Genomic DNA, 17,620 nt, shown 5'->3' with positions numbered 1-17,620 from the left:
ATGTGTTTTTGTGAGGAGCATCTGTTTGTCTGAGTTGTACCTCAGTACATCTAGATTCCTCAAAGATACGGTGTTTCCTCTTATTACTTGACTTGCATGTACATCAGAAGCAAGATGCCTTAAAGAAGTGTTTAGTGTGGTTTATATTTCATTCAAGACTAAATTTTCCATATGTCTGTGCCTCTTGATCATCGCACCATGTCCGCATTTGGAACGTGGTGAGCTAAGGGGTTATTTCCAAGGGTGATAACTGGTAGGTGCGGGAACAGAGGAGGAAAAAGCTCACAGCTACACCTTTTCTTCTTCAGGTACAAAGCTTCAAACTGACTCAAAAGGACCTGGTCTTGCTGTTGATCTGGAAGCTGTTGAGAAGGAAGAACTAAAAAGGGAGTATTATGTTTATTCCAAGAACCAGGAATCTGAGAGAGTTACCACCTTAGCTCAGTCTAGATCAGTATTGTGCAGGTACAGAGAAAAATATCAGTTTTCAGATGATTTTCAATTAATACTCCTAATTTTCTTCTTGCTTTGCTTAGCTGACTAATCATCTGTGTGAAATGGTAGAATGTACTTAGATAGCCAGTTTTATGACTTTTGCCCAAGGAGCTGAATTTTGCCTTACAACCTTATTGAATGTTAACTTCCCACATTCCCTCTCCTGAGTACTGGGACAGAAAAAGTGTGAATGTCTGTGCCATCTACTTCACCCTCCACAATGAGGGGAGTATGGATGTGGCCTTGAGGAAAGGGACGTGGCCTTTATCAGCAGCATTGGTCATTACCGCTTAAGGAGCGTCTTGGTTTTCCCTTTTCCTTTGTTCTTTCCTTTTGGGAAGAGCAGTTCAGCCGCAGCCCTAAGGCCTGTGCAGGAAAATATAGTCTTGTCAGTGCTGCTGAGAAACCTTGAGGTAGCATTGGTTGTAGATATTTGCTACAGCTGTCAGGGTTCCCATACTTTCCTCACCAGTTTTGGGTGAGTGTGTAGTGGACCTTCTCTTGGAGCCTGTTGATTCAAATCCTCAGTACATCCCTAATTCATCTCTTATCTTCCCTCAGAGGGAAAGCAGCTCAACAATAAGGTGAGGGGATTATATCTCCAGTACAACATCCTACTTCCTTTTTGCTGTTTAAGAGTAGTATTTAGAGCTCTCAGGATCTACAGAAAATGCATGCAAGGTTGTATTGTTTCAGCCATTCTGTGGGGTCATGCAGTTCCATACATCCGTTCCTATTCTATGAATAGGTGTGTCACGTATAGTTTAAAAGTTTAGTTAAGACCCTGTTCTGGGATGTTTAATGAACATGCTGGTTCTTTTCTCCCACTTGCATCATGATATCCTTGCTGGTCAGCTAGACTGGTTTTATCATTTTTATATCCCTCTAGAAGAATCTCAGCATATTTATCAGAAAGTAAATGTTAATTGCTTAGATAGTGATTTTGAATGAGTAAATGCAGCACAGATTTGTATATCACAAAGCAGCTTATAAGTTTGGTCTGCCCATCATGTTTATTTCTGCAGCATTCCTTAAGTGCATTTGAACCTAAATACAAAAATTCCTGTCTGGTCTGTTGACTTTGCACATTTGGTTTAAACTGGACAGCGTGAGAAGGCATTGCTGTCTGGCTGCCAGATACAAAATATGCAAGGAATTGCAACCTGGCAAGGGTGATGCCTTTTTATTTTTTTTTTATTCCTTCCCTCCCTCTGACCCCAATTAGTGAATTACCTGAGAGAGAAGAAGGAGAAGGAGAAGAAACTCCAAACTTCAGCCACTGGGGACCACCAAGGACGTATGTTCATATGATTACTTTTCTTCCCGTTTACCTTATGTCTGTTTTCTGTGAGCCCAATTAGTTCTTGTGATTATTTTTTTTTTCTCCCTTCCTCTGCCAATAACTTTAAGATACTTGTGTACCTTGGGCTTTCTTAGATGCAGTAAACTTTTAACAGATGTTCAGCAGAATTATGCCTTCTATTTATACAGCTGACTTGGGAAAGCTTGTGGAGTTTACGTTGCGCATGACCTATAAGTTCTTGCTCATTTAGTAACTATTAGGTGTGAACAATGCACATAGTGCTGCTGTCCCCTTTTCCATGGGTTCTTTGCTAAACTTAGTGGCAGAATTCCAAATTGCCTAGCCGCATTCTTGTTGTATTGTTATCATTTCCAGATGAATTGTTTTGTCGTCCTAACTAAAATGTGATCAAAAAATTTCTGCTTAAGATGATTAATATGCATCTGATACACTAAAGTTAGTGTTCAGAAAGCTATACAAGATGCTTTGTTTTATTATTTGACTGGTGTGCGACTTGCAGCATTTGCCACTTCCAGACAATATGCTCAAACTGAAAGAAGATGAGTGTTTACATGAGTTTAAAAAACTATTTCAAGCTGTTAAACTACCATATATATTTTTTCAGCATTGAGATTTTTAGAGAACCTCACGTGTCTCTTGGAATCAGTATTGTTGGTGGACAAACTGTCATAAAGCGCCTGAAGAATGGAGAAGAACTTAAAGGGATCTTTATCAAACAAGTTTTGGAAGACAGCCCAGCGGGAAGAGCACGGGCTTTAAAAACTGGAGATAAAATACTTGAGGTAAATGCAGCTAAACCTACATTGTCACTTCAAGAAATAAAGATTGACTCAGACAGGTTTGGGAGAGGAGAGGGACAAAATACCACCGCTACTTCATGAAGTATTGTTGTCACTGTGTTTGGAAAACCAAAAGAAACCCCTGGTGTTGACTTTTCTGTTTCTAAGGTCCAGGTATGACGCTCTTAGCATTTTCATGTATATTCAAGGAAAGATAGGCCCTCGAATACAATGAGAAAATGAAAAACAATTAGTGCCGCCTTCTCACATAAATGAGTAATAAGTTACAGCATACCTTTATAAGCATAAGTTATAATATATGTAAGAACATAGACTCTTCATACTGAAATTTATGATATTATTTTTTTGTGTGTTAATTGGGAGTAGTTAAAAGTCTAATTAACTACTATTGGGGGGAAATCTGTGATTATGGCAGGTGCCATAGGAGAAAGTGCCATTCCTGGTCTCATCTCTGGCTCTGTGTTAATTTTATTGCTAATTTTTCTCCAAATGGGTTCTTCTGAATTTAAATTCCCAAGTCGACAGTGCTGTTCTTGCACATGTTTTAGGGTTGCGTGTAATGTGTTGTAAATTTGTTTAGTTCACAAACAGATAAAATCTGAAACATTTGTATTATACCTAGTATTATATCTAGCATTCTCTGGCAATCTTATTCTTTATTTTTTATCTAGAAGAATTGTTTTGGGAAAGCAAATTTGGCCATCTTTTAATTATTAATACTAAGTAATATACTTTTCGTAAAACCCTCATGGAAGCATACTTTAAAAATCGTTTCTCTTGACTGCTTTTGGTACCTTCCTAAGATAAGACTAATCTGTGAATGTGTATGATCTCCTGTAAAGACTATAACGAAGACAAGCTACCTAATTAAAATAAACTTTGTTTGTTAGGTTTCTGGAGTAGACCTGCGAAATGCTACACATGAGGAAGCAGTAGAAGCTATCAAGAATGCAGGAAATCCTGTTGTATTTGTAGTTCAGGGTTTGTCTAACATACCAAAAGTAAGTTTATTTCTGTTTTTATTCTTATTCAAAAACTTAATAACTGTGTAATATGCATCTTATTTTAAACTTGGCTAAATTCCTTTCGGCAAGTTTAATCAATTTTTGTGTCCATCCTTTCTGACAGAGTTTCTGCTTATAGACCACGTGATTTGTTGTTTGTCTGGCCTGATTTGAAACCTTGTTTCTCTGATGTGAATTGTGTAGGTGTAACTCTGTTGATTAGGTGTTAATTCAGTTCTCCCACCAGTGTAATTGAGTCTGTCCATGTGTATTTTAACTTGTTCAGATTTCATAATCTAAAAATATACCTAGTTGTCCAAATGAACAAAAGCGTCATTAAAATTAGTCAGATTCACACTAGCAGCTCCTTGTAAAATGTGTCACCAAAGAGACCTGAAGTAGTTATTTGAGAGTGAGGTAAATTTCAAGAGATTTGGAGATGGGGAGATGCCTAAGGCCAAGGCAAGAAATGTGCCTTAGTAAGAAACTGCATAAAATTGTGCCTTCCTCAAAGTACACACAGAAGAACCAACACTTTTGGTATAATCTAAGGATTTAGTTGGGAATTTTAATGGATTAGTAGACCCAAAGATGCCTTATGACAGCTGTAGCCAAATTTGGCACAATGGTGTCCACTGTTTTTCCAGTACTCCAAGGAGTCTTTCAAAATCTGTTAAGCCTTTCACCAGCTAAGCTGGGAAGGTGCTTGGCGGAAATGTTGGTGAGGGTAACTCAGTTATCTCCCTTTCTATGTCGGCTTTTTCACAGAAAAGAAGAAAGTGTCAGGGCATTTGAGTGTTCAGCTGATCTCTGAACCTTACTTTCCTAGTCATTCTAGAGGAAAGGCAGATAGCTTGAAAATTGAGTTGCTTTCCTTTGAACTGTAGGCAGTAGGAAATTGGACATTTGTAGGTTTTCATCAGTGCTGCACAACTCCCATTCCCCAAAATAAGATACTGCCAGAGGAGTGGCAATATATTGCATTTTGTGACATAGTAGAAGAGAAGACAGAGAAGGGGCTCAAAGTACCTATTTCCTTTTATATTGACCCTGTGCAATACAAGGCCCATTGCTTACTCATGTGCTGAGCACTTCTTTGAGCTTAAACTAAGTGCCTGCCACTGGCTGCCATCAAAATGCACTAAAAGTTTCCCCTTGAAAGACTAAAGGACAATAAGGAAGAATATTATGCAGAGGTTAAACATGCTGTGTTTTATAAGGAGTCTGTGTGCATGGACACTGGTCTCTATCTGAATAATTAAGAACTGACAAGTGACGAGTCCTTACTGAGATATGTATCAAGAATGTATATCCATATAGTTGACTTCAGAGAAATGTTTAATTGAATGAAGAGATGGGGCTAAATATCACACAGTGAACACTGAAAAAGTACAGAATGTGAATTTGTGAAAGGATATAATTTAAAGACTGCGCTGCCATGTCCTTCTACATGGTGCAAAGTGAAGAGTGCACTGAGTAGCATTATTGTGGCCATTATATAACTTTTGGATGTTTGTTTTGCGGCTCTAATGCTCTTTCTAATGCATGTAAACGTGCATTGTTTTTCAGGTGGCTTCTGCCATTCAGCCTAAAGGAGTCAAAGTCAGCAAAGATCAGAGTGCAGACAAAGAAAATAGGAGTGATAAGGTATTTATTCCATCCAGTGCTCTGCTCAAGTTTTACTAAATCAAATGGTACAATAATTATAACTGTGATAAGTCCCCATTGAAGTCTAAAACGAAATTTGAAGTGTTTTGTTGAAATATCTTTGATTCTTTTGCCAAAATTCTGCCAAATACGAGGTACCTTTCTAACAAATGTTCTGTAGGTCTCCCCTGGATGCTGAAACCCTCTACTTACTGCAGTGCCTCGCTGGCATATTTCTGGAAGTACCTGTTTTGCTCCACGTGGAGACAAATTGATTCTCTTTGTTAGTAGAAACAGAGAAATCATAACATGTACACAAATAATATCCTTAATGTGAGGCTGGCTGAAATTCAGTAAAATCATGTTATAGGATAATTAAATCCGCCAAGTCTCCTACGTTTCCCATTGCTGTGTAAAACAAGGAAATGACCAAGTGATCTGTAGCCAGCCTGCTAATCGTGAAGCAATTACTGCACAGTAGTTTTCAAGCAACTTTGCAGCAGATTTAAAAGAAAGAAAAAAAAAAAAACTATCTTTGGACTAGTTGGTCCAAACTAGTGGATTTGTTTTAATTGCTGCAGTAAGGGAAAGATTTCATTTCTGATTCCTGTTAAGATTGCTCCAACGGCCCAGCTGTTTTCCTGTGGGGACTATGCTGACTAATGAGCATCAGTCAGGTATTTTGAGGGTGTCAGAGCTGAGTAGTAAAGACAGAATTAGTGCTGACAATAACTTTAGCCTGTTGCAGTTTAACGTGCTAACTACAAATACGATGAACTTTCCATTTGATACCAGTCCATAGTCTGGTGTGTGGTGGATAACCAAGGAGGCCCTCTTGCATCCAGAAGTTTTTGTAAGATTCCTTTCATATCCTGTCAAATACAGAAGCTCTGAGGCTCCGTTATTCAAAAAAACTCAAGAAAGGTGTTGGAAGTCATGCTTTTATGCCAGTGGATAATACTTACAATGAGGTAGTTACAATCCTCTTTTCTTGGTTTTGTTATCTATATTTCTAATCTCAAAAGCGCTCATCCTCTTGCATCGTGCTGCCTTTAATCTCTAGGATTCCAGTGTGTTGCATTCTATAGCATTTGGAGGTTAAAGAGGGAGCCTAATCTTTTTTCAAACCTTTCTCATTTATTGGTGCTGTAAACTGGTGGGAGGAATACAGAAGACCTTCAGTGCATAAATATGTAGGTCCTTTTTGGCTTTGAACATAAATTCACAAAGCAATCATACTGTGCTACAGTAGTGCCACCTCCAAGTTGCAAAGAGTTGCTATTAGTGGATTACTAGTCTGCGTCCCTATGGGGAATCAGTGATATTTTTAGTCCAGTCTTCAAAGTGTCACAAAAGAGTTTTGTTTGAAAGCAGGCCACGTCCAGCTGGAAAATCTGCCTCTTCTTGTGTGATGGATTATCTTTTCAATACTGAAGGTGTTTTCTCTTATTTGTTGTGTTTATTCTCTATTGATCTGCTTGTTTAAAAATGATCACTTGAAATAATTTATATAAAACCACTTAAAACAATTGAACTTCTTGTGGACAAACCAGATATTAATGTTATTTTTCTGGTTGGCAATGTAAACTGTGCCTTTGCCTCTGTGCTATTAAGAGCTGTGTTACTACAGAAACATGGCGTGATGGAGTTACTCCAGCACAATATACTTCTCTGGGCTTTCAGCATGTCAGGAGAGACAAGAAGCTTAGAGCCACAGTAAGCTGCTGAATAAGCATAGGTATCTCATGTAATTCACACACTTTCCAACAAATGTTTAAAGTCTTAAAAAGCCAAAAGGTCAACACTGAGAGTATGAGTTTGCTAAATTATAGTGATACTGATTTACCATAGGCAGCTGGGAGTGAGGCTACAGGTTTTTGGCTTTACCTTCTCATTAAGGTAGAATGTGAGTCCTCTCATGTTTCCTGGATCTTCTGGATTTTGCCTATTTCTGCCTGTACTGGTGTCAAGCAAAAAGTGGGGCGCGTATTTGGTGTATTGTATTCTTTGGGGAAATGGCTGTTGCATTTCCAAATGCTTTTATTACAAACTCTTACTACTACTGGACTGAATTAATTTCATTTATTATTGTTATACTGTCTTCAAAGCAGCACTTTCCCTTAATGTTTTTTAAATTGATGGGATGATGTATATCTTGTCTCACAAAATTTTCTACATAGCCTGCAATGGAGTTTGCTCTAATAGTTAGACTATTCTATACAAACATAGGCTCAAGATTTTAGAAGTCCATACACCGGTTCAGCTTTTATTGTACACAGTGAAAAATTTTATTCTGGATTTGCTGTCCTATTTCCCAGCTATAGAAGAAATTAATTATGGGCATTCTGGTTGCACTAATGGCATATCGTACTCGGTGTTCCCTTTCTGAAGTGCATCCTGCTATTAGTAGTGGGATATAGTTGAATGTAATTTAGTGAAATCATGTAGCAAACTAAGGCATGATCCTGTTACTCAGAGCTATAAAAACAGTTGCTTGGACGAACGAGCGCCTGTTTTTGTTAGATTTGGAGTCTATTCTTTACTTCTGCTATGCGCCGCTATATCCATCATTATAGGAGCTGCCTGTATTTATGTGAGGTAATGGAATTTTATTGTAAGTTATAATTCACAATCTTTTTAAAATTTAAGCTAAAATGTACGTGAACTGTTAAGTGTAAATATTCGTAGGTGCACTAAGAAGATTACGTTCTTATTTTGTATTTAAAGTTTTGACTTTTGTCAGTACCAGACGATTTTGTTGTTGAGTCTCTGATGACAAATGAGGTATAATTTAATGTTTATTTTTAACCCTTGATAATTGTTCACACTGCCTTGTTTATGGTGATACACAAGTATTGTCAGAAACTAAATTTGCATGTACAATTGTATTTTCTTTTTTTGATGTTCATTTTCACTTCTCGTTCTAAATTCTTGCATAAAAAGTCTATGCTAGGATTTTTTTTTTTCCTGTGCATGGAGATTACAAAAGATGAAACTATTTGTCTTTGAATCCGTTAGAGAAAATATGGGGCTCCACCTCCAATGAAATTGCCACCTCCTTATAGAGCACTTGAAAGACTGCATGCAGAGGAAGCTAATGTGGATGAAGAGGAGGATGAGGATGCTTGTACAGAAGGTGAGTAGTGCCACATTCATTACATCAGATTACATTTATGGAAGAGCTTGTGATAAACATATCTGCCTTTTATTGCTTGTTATGGGAAGTAGTGCTCAGTGTGGCAACAGCATCTAATCCTCAACTTTCTTCTTGTCAGAGACTACTGACTTGGAACTTAGTTTTCCCAGCCTGTAGTTGTGTTCATCTGTAGAAATGTAGGAAGAGCTCTGTTTATATTCAGTTTAAGGAACGTCTAGAGGACTTGCTTTGCAGTGATGTTGGCAGGAAAAGGCAGATGTTGTGCTTTATTGTTGTAGTTGCTGTAGTGGCTGAGAACCACTGGTGCATAGTTCTTGTCCAGAAAAGTCTGCAGTTGATTTCAGACAATGCTGTTCAAGCAAAATATTTTCCTTTAAAAAGAAAAATCTGGTGATTTATTGTTTTAGTACTCTACTGAGAAAAGGATCCCCTTTTCATGTAGCATCTTTTATGGGAAAGGTTCTGTAATTCTCTGGTTCTGGGCTTTGCAATAAATTATGATGATTTGCACTCTGTTGCAGTGCAGCTTGTGAGCTTCCATCAGCGTGACTTAGATTCCAGCATGCCACATTGTTAATTACAACTTTGGATAGATGGAATATTATTATCCGTGGCTTATCTTTCAATAAAATATTTAGGAATGCTGAAAAAAAGGAGTACTAAATTATTTTCTAAAATTAATTACCTTTGAATTTTTTTCCCTTTATACTCTCTTGTACCAAGTCAGCATAGATGTGGGGGGATTGTTGGGGTATGGTTTGGTTTTTTTGTTACAGTGACTTTTTTCTCATAATGTTTTGTCTTGGGGAGGTTTTTTTGCCCTGGTTATGGGCAGACTGAAACAGAGAGATGCCTTGATAGCTTTAGACCTTGAAGCAACCGTGGCTCCCACTCAGAGTGGAAGCTACTAACTTGAGGCCTGCTGGTGGGAAAGCTCTTCAGCTGCTCTTGCAGATGTCCTTGGCAACAGTGTGCCATTGAAGCTCAGGTAAATAATGAGTTTGGTTGGTTTGTCTCTTTGAGGGTTACTTTGGTGGAGACGAGAAGGATTTTAGAAGATTTTTCTTATGGTAACAGTAGTGGGGCCACAGAACAAGGGTGTTCAGCTCTGCCTCTGTTGCCTTAAGGGAAAGCTGTGAGTTCTTGCACCAACTGAGATTTTTCCAGAACTTAGTCTTACTGAGTTTGCCATCTCATGTGTTGGAGTATGCCTCCTATTTACCTTAAGAGCTTTCTCAGTAATTTTGTGGGGAGCGGTAGTCAGGAGGAGCTCTGTGGATGTTGGTTTGAATATATTTTGAGCTTTCGAACCAACTCTGTAAACCTTTAATTATAGCAGACAGATTTCAGCTTGTTATTAAAGTTACAATTCCCAGTTAAAGGATATATTTGATAAGTAGCCTGCCACCTGAGTTGTCTAATTAGTATATGCCCAATCCAAATGCTTGCTTGATTTAAGTCAATACTTTGCACAGAAATAATTTCTTTTTGATGGACTTGTCATTTTTTAGCTGTTCTGCCATCCCTAATGATATTGCCAGCTGCGTCTAATAGCTGAAAAGGTAAAGCTACTTCTGATATTAAATTCATTAATCTTACCAGATTTGGCAGCAGCAAGCAGACCTGTTCAGATGAATCTCCTCTCTACCCTTTTTACTGACTGAAGTTGAATGTTTTGCAATCGCCGTTTTTCCCATGAATCTTGGAATATCAAGATATACATTTTCAATGTTATCCTTCCCAACCTCATTCTGTTTCTTTAAAATAAAAAAAAAAAAAAAAAACCCCAGACTAAGGAATCTTAAACTAAGTTTTTACATCAACCATTGAAGTTAAAACATGTTAGGAATGATCTAACTGTACTTAATGATATTAAGCATCTTGGCAGCTGGGGAATAAGCTTTTACAGAGTCTGTTTTCTGTGGTAACTTGAAAAACAGTTTTCTCCATAAATTCCAGTATTGTTTTTGCGATCTACTTGATGTTCAGAACTTCTGTCCTGATTCTTGAGCGCCTTTCCCAGAAATCTCAGTCCAGGCCAGTGCTTGCCTTTTTAACACTGTCCATTTGCATTTTCATATTGATCTATTCCCTACCCACTTATCTGAATAGTTCTACTGGTTTTGTAAACTTAACTGATACTTTTCTAAGCTTCACTGAACAGGTGAACTAGATTTATTGTCTTTCTTATTTAGAAGATCAGGCATCTTAAAAAGAAGAAATTGTGTCTGCTTTTTCTTTTCCAAGGTTGTTTTTGATCCAGATAGAGTGAATCCTTACTGAGAGCAGAACTGCTAGATAGCTCTTGGTTTAGAAAAACTCCAGACTTCTTCTATGTTTCTGTCATTTAAGAAGTTTAAAGAAGTTCCAGGTGGTTTTTTTTTAAACATGTCTTCTTGCACCCATGACCCTTAGTTTCAGATTTGCTTCTCCTTTGTATTTTAGTTTCTTTATATTCCATTACTTCCAGTATGGCTTTTGATATACTTTGGAGGCAAGTTGAAAATATTTCCTCTTGTTTTATCTCTTCTTCTAGTGATACTGTCAAATCTTTATCAGTATTCTGCTCTAACCCTGTGTGGTGTGGCTTTTGTTTACTCTCTGTTTTGACTTTGCTGTTTTAAAGCTTTCAGTTTATGCTTTAAAATAGTTTTGTAAAAATGCAGCGTGTATATCCTGTTGCAAAAAAGAGCATTCAAAACGCTTCATCTTACAAACCTAAAAATGCTGTAACTTTGGTTTGGAGATTTTTCCTCCCCAGGATGGAAACAATTCCTCCACAGCAGAGGTTATTTTGCAAAAGGTCACTCTCCATGAAGAAGTTTTATAGGCTTCCCAAACCTTAAAATCGTAGGGGTTTGAATAGGAATTTTTTTTTTTTAATCCAAACAAATAGAAGGTGGGTAAAGCATACAAAGGGGCTGTTTGTACTTGCAAACAGCTGTGCTGCAGACTGCATTAATAGGCATTGGTGTGTTTTCCTTTAGTGGCATGGCTGTAGGTGTGCACTAAGAAGCTGCTAATAGAGTAATGTGCACCCCGTTGGGGCTTATTGCTATAATGAGGGGTTAGTAGTAAAAAGAAGCAGAGGAAATGGATGGGCAGCGTAGTCTGTAACAGAATGTTTTGTAAGGCTTTCCTTGGAGCACTCATAACCGTACAAATTAGATACACTTTTGAGTTGAAGCAGTCATAAGTTAGATACGAAAGACCTTAAAAACCGTTACAAGAAAGCTAAAAAGACAACTGTTAAAAGAAATTAGAATCCTTAATCCGAATTGATATTACATTTTTTAGTAAAATCTTTTGCCTAATTAGTTAACTGAGATTGATCTGATTTGTTTCAAATAAGTTTAGAATAATAAAAATAGATAATAATAAGAAAATTGTGAAAGGTGGCTAAGATATTGGACTGATACCTCTGTGCTCAGACTTTCTGACTGCAAGGATATTTAACTGTATCTAATAAGGGGTTGATAATGTTCCCTTTCTTTTATTTTGTCTCTTGATAATGTAGAAATCAATGAAGCTGTAAGAAAGCATAATGATTTATCTTCCTAAAATGCTTTTAGAGAAATGGGGGGTTCTCTACCAAAGCGAGAGATTTTAAAACTTCTCTAGTGTTTCAGCTTTGCATTCCCTGTTGTCGTAAATCTGTGGGTGCAAAGGGTGCGAGAGGGGTGAATGTGTGTGCATGTGTGCGCATGTGTGGATTGGTTCAGCCAAACCCACTCTGCCTGTTGTCTTGGTAAGGCTGGGTGAGGGTTAGAAACTGTGAGCAGAATGCACTCATCACACCTAAAGCTTTTGGCAGGTTCCACAGCGTCAATGATACCCATACACACAAGAGGGTGGCAGCTTTCATTGAAAACAAAAGATGAAAACAAAAGGAATAGAATTCACTTGAGATGTTGTGGAAGGGATGGTCAAATCCATGGGGTGTGCAAATATAGGACCTCAGGAAGTATCTATGTACTGCTGTGGAAAGATGGGAAAATGATCATTGGCACTTTGGAAAAATGCCAGAATTATTAACAACGACTAAATAAAACTAAAACCACGATTAATGAATTTAATTTTTGAGGATGTGACTGTTTAGAGTCTGTTTAATGCAAAGCTGTGCTAAAACATAGGAAAAGCTATTCTTCATTTTATTTTATTGGGGGGGAGGACGGAAGACACCCCTGAAAATAGTGATCTTCAGGTGAGCAGCTTGTGTAGCCAAACGCTGCCTCTCCAATAGATGTCACTGCAATCAACAGCAAATAGAGATGATGTTCAAAGAGTAAGATGTAGCTTGGGAAGTTGCTTCAAGCTTTATGAAAATAAAATATTGAAAAAAAAAAAGAAATGGCAATATTTAATTTCCTTAAATACAGTAACAAGTGTATTGTGTACGGTGGATTTCCAAAGACCATTCAGGAGCCAGGATTAGGCGAATAGAGCAAGGACTTTAATTTTTAGCTCTGTGTTAATCTCTTATTTAATATGACTCTGTACTGCTAATCTTCTTTTCTCATTCTTGTTCTGACCTATAATTAGCTAAAATATGTAAGTTTTGTAAACAGCCCTAATATCAGACCCAGAAGGGCTGTACATGCTGGGCAGACTCGCAGACTGTTGTGCCACATGAGGATAGATTATGATGTTGGTGTCGTTCTAGTTTGAGGTTGTGGGTTAGTTTGGGTTTCTGTTATTGGACTGGTAGACTGTTTTATTTTTATTCTATTTGTGAATCCCATGCACAGTTCTCATCATCAGATGAAGTATTGCAAAAGGAAATTATATTTTTGATGAATTAATAGTAAAATTACAGCTGAGACTTCTTGTATTTTTTACTGTGTGCTTGTACATAATGCACCGAACAGATGGCTTTGTGTGTGCTGTGATACATATTCTAAAGGAAGGACAATGAACTTTAAAAATGAACAAATTAATGGTATTAACAAAATAACTGGGTATTTTGAGTGTTTTAAATGCAGCATTTGGGAAGAATTGGTAAGGACTTCCCAAAACGACTAAGTATGTTTCTAAATTTAGAGAGAGATTTTATCTTTGCTTTTTCTTTTAATTACTAAATGAGGGATTTTCAGTCTCTTCAGTATTTCAGTTCAGCACTCATTGCAGTAAAACTAAGACTGCTTGTTCAGAGTTGCAGTAAAACACAAGTTATGAAGAAGTTCCAATCCTTCTTCTGCTTATAATGACAGATTGGCTTTGTTTTCTGACGCTAAAAAAAACGAACAAGCAACAAACAAACCCTATGCTATGAACACATATCAGTGTTGGGCAACTGCAAGATTTGCAGCACTGGAAAACAAAGCATCTAATGAAGAGATTCGACTGAGAGAAATTAATTTTTAACCCCTGTAGTTTGCCTGAAAAGGATGCTAAGATTAATAACATCTATTAACTGCTACTTTGCCATGCAGTGGGTCATTAAGCGCCATGGTACCTGCAGCTAACAGCGATATAAACAGATGTTTGAGGTGACTCGTGTTTGGGGATAGAGATGTCATTCGAATGCTTAGCAGAGTAAGCCAGTGCACAAACAGCAGCCGTAGAGCATCAGTGGGTCAGATGTGGGAAACCAGAGATCTGCTGCTCCCTGCATACTTCCATAGGCAGCTCTCATCTGCTGGCAGATGTAACTGTTAGCTTGTGGGTAGCTTGAAATTAATATAATTGATGGCATCTCATAATAGAAACAGACAGACGGTTTGCCCTTAAGGAGAGAAAAATCTCAGAAAAATAGGCCCAAGGTCGTCAGAAGAAAGACAAGCACTGAGTCTGTGTGTGATGAGGATTTGAGCTGCTTACAGCATTGAATGTTTGTCAGGAATGCAGATATCTTGAAGTACATGCTGGCACAGCAATGGTACAAGGGGGTTTCCCAGGTAAGGATTCAGATCTATCTCTGTATTGTGTTTGTTTCTAGCAAGTAATTTTAAGTATTTTTAGTAATAATTTAGAGCTGGTGAAGTGCTGGAGGTAAGAAAATAATAGCACAGATAATTTTTTTTTTTTCAGTTTGAAGCATGGACATATAGCATGATTGGAATATTGAATGCATTTAATATCTTTAAAGTATTGTCTTGTGTTTCCTTATAAATCATTGTTTTTGTTGTATGCTCGTGTTCAACATTTTTATATATAAAACTGTCGTGAGCACGCAGTGCTTGAAGTATAAGAATTCCTAGCATTAAATTTCTTGCGATATAGAATAATCTACTCTTCCATAACTGTTATTGTAATGTAGAGACAGATGGCTGAATTTTCTTCACTTTGCTTGTTAAGAATGTGTTAGGTAAATGTTTTTAGACTAAAATAAAAAGCTGCTGGGGAATCTAAACTGAATATTCAGCATTTTCATGGTATAAGGAGGCAAAATAAGAATAAAGCAATGTGATAGTAAACAAATGAGCTATTTGCAATGAAGGATAATCTAATCTTTAAATATTGCCTCAGATTGCATTTGTTCTTAGGTATTATCTTTTCTTCCAACACAAGCCAGGTACCCAGAGAATAGCATTAAAATGCTAGGCATGAAATATACTGATTTGATGTTTTAAGGTTATTACATTGTCTAAGGCATGGTGCAGGTGGTGTTGTTCGGGATCTTTGATCTTGCTCAGGTGTTACAGATAAGTAATTTCATATAACTTACAGATAGAAGATAATGTCTGTGGTATAAATCTGCATACAGAGGTATCACTGTACAAACTTGCTAAGAGAGGTTAATGCAAGTAGATTTTTATATTGCTGTCATTAAGAATGCTTAATATCACTGGAGTGATTTGCAACTCAAAATATGTAAAAACGATGTAAATATTTAAGTAAATTAATGAAAGACAAACAGTGGCCCATAAAAGGTGGTTGTGTGTTTATATTCTTGCATGTCTGATTTTTAGATGAGAAGATAACTTTTGTCATTACCATCATAAATGAATGATGTTGCTCCGCTGCACAGACAAAAAAAAAATAATAAGAAACTCTGCTGTGCATCATGCCTGTCCAGACTAGCACAGCATTGCTCTTAATTAGAATACAGAATAGATTATTTGCGTAATAGTTCTGTTCCAAAATGGTCTGCTTGGTTTAAACAGTAGCTGCTCCAAATATGTAGTGGAAGTAAGCCTCTAACAGAAGGGAAAGTAAAAATGTGAAATGACAATGTTATTCATTACAGATGTTACCTAGTTTTCCACAGTATTACAGTAATTGAGACAGCTGTCCCAAATAACTTCTTTAACTGTTTGAGAAAGTTGAAGTTCTTTTACTCCTCAACCTTAAGACTTGATTCTCCCTTATTCAATGTAGTGGCTTAGGGGCTAGTCATCAATTTAACTTCTGCTTTGAGCAGGTGCATAATCGCTCTTTATCAGGATAGCTGGTGTTTGAAGAGCAATCCAGAATATTTATTTGTAGGTATGCTGGCTATAATACACTGTGATGGACTGTTAAAAATTTGCTTTATGTCTCGTTGTGACCACATGCATATCAAAAACTACTCGCAAGCCAATGACATCAGGAAGGAGAATTCTATACATATATATGTGTGTACATGTGAAAGACCAATACCTGCATCAGATTAACATCTCTGTGATATCAGCAAATTCAAAATGCTTCTGCTGCATTGAAATGATAAGAGATGTTGTGGCAACTAAAGGGCAGGTAGTTCTTTCTGCTACCTCAGAAGCGATAATGAGCCTTTTATTGTTAGTGTAATGATGGGCATGTCCGTTTGCTTCCTCAGTGCTTAGAGGAGATCACGGCTGGTACTTTCCTGTCTCTGCTTCACAGAAAAGTTATTACAGGAAATGTTAAAGCATTTGGAGATCATCAAGAAAACAGCGCACTTCTGCTGTGGAAGTAAAAATTGCACGTGTGTGTGCACATGTGCTGGGCAGGGGTGGAGTGGAGGTCTAAGGAGCATAGCCCTCCAAAACAGAGGAACCTATGCTGTGCTGGCATACCTCTGTAGAGAACTGTGTGTAGGTAGAGTCTGCAGCACTGCACCCCTTCTGCGTGGGCCTTCCTCGTGCTCCCCAGAGGTGAGGGGTGAGCATCTCCCATCAGACACCTGTTAATCCAGATTACCTCAGTGAATGGACAGTGTTCCCAATAGGCAGATGGCATGTCAGGTACCACTTACTGGTGGCATCTTGGTGCTGTGTGCTCCCAGCTCTCTCCTTGCCCTGACCACTACTGGGGCTGCGGGAACTAGCCGTTGTCAGGATCCACAGCTGTCATTCAAGATCCAGGAACAGAATTGATGCTGACGTCATATTCTGGGGTCATTTTGAGAACATAAGGGAGAAGTGGGAGCAAAATGGAGTAATGGGGTTTGTGAGTTAGAACATGCAACAGGAGAATAGGACAGATAAGGGTTTTTTTCGGGATCTTAGTCTGGGGAAGGACAAGGCTTAAGTGTGGAGGAGGGCCTTACTCTTCTGCATGTTGTTGTGTGCAGACTGTTCAGCACAGAGCCAGAAGCCACTGCTATTCCAGGAGTTGTAACTGAGCAAGCTAAGTTTGGGAATTTCTGTTGAGATGATGAGTGTACTACTGCCAGAGTAGAGAGCTACAGGTAGATTATGTACGTTGTCCAAGGCCAGGAGGGGTAAACTTAAACTTCGTCATACTGTTTCGTGACTGTTCTGTAGACACCAAATGCTTTTAACTGTTGGTTTGGATTTTTGTTTTAAAATACTTTAGGTAGTTTTCAGATGGTTTTTTGTATCCCTTAACTGAAACCCAAGTACACTAGCTATTTTGTATTTATAAATACTTAGGTGCTTTATCTGCAATTTCAGGACTGTAAGCTTAAGTAGCATGGTTTTGACCTGTGAACATTAAGCTGATGTAGTATACTAACTGTGTCCTTTGTAAGGTGAAGTGGGAAGTCACCATTTCTATGGTGTGATGATCCTGGGGATATTAAAGATATTGAACATAAACTCTTACTTAGAAAATGTGCTGTTAATTAGAGATGAACCACATACCTAAATTGGGAGGATTTGGAGGGAAATGCCAGAGCATATGTAGGTACTGAGCATTTGTTTGCATGTGCACATGTATGTGGAGCTAAATTATGGTTCTTTACGATATGCTTCCAAGAACAGAGAGAGACCATCCAAATGGTTTTTAAAGATATTGCGCTACTAAATCTCCATCCCTCCAGCTGCTCTGG

General features: G+C 37.8%; 1 protein-coding gene across 6 annotated transcripts in view; it reads left to right on the top strand.

The window, feature by feature from the left end:
• Nucleotides 1-17,620, top strand: part of PATJ (PATJ crumbs cell polarity complex component) — a 158,313-nt gene that overhangs the window by 59,312 nt on the left and 81,381 nt on the right. For all 6 annotated transcript variants that reach the window (XM_054072365.1, XM_054072367.1, XM_054072364.1 and 3 more), the window contains exons 22-27: nt 309-465; nt 1,721-1,792; nt 2,424-2,601; nt 3,510-3,620; nt 5,193-5,270; nt 8,289-8,406. In XM_054072365.1, the coding sequence (XP_053928340.1) occupies nt 309-465; nt 1,721-1,792; nt 2,424-2,601; nt 3,510-3,620; nt 5,193-5,270; nt 8,289-8,406 (714 nt within the window). The remainder of the gene's footprint in view (nt 1-308; nt 466-1,720; nt 1,793-2,423; nt 2,602-3,509; nt 3,621-5,192; nt 5,271-8,288; nt 8,407-17,620) is intronic.

This window comes from Cuculus canorus, chromosome 8 (genome assembly GCF_017976375.1).
Source record: "Cuculus canorus isolate bCucCan1 chromosome 8, bCucCan1.pri, whole genome shotgun sequence".
NCBI lineage: Eukaryota > Metazoa > Chordata > Aves > Cuculiformes > Cuculidae > Cuculus > Cuculus canorus.
The sequence above is the reverse complement of the archived record's forward strand: the minus strand, read 5'-3'. Positions and strand labels throughout refer to the sequence as shown.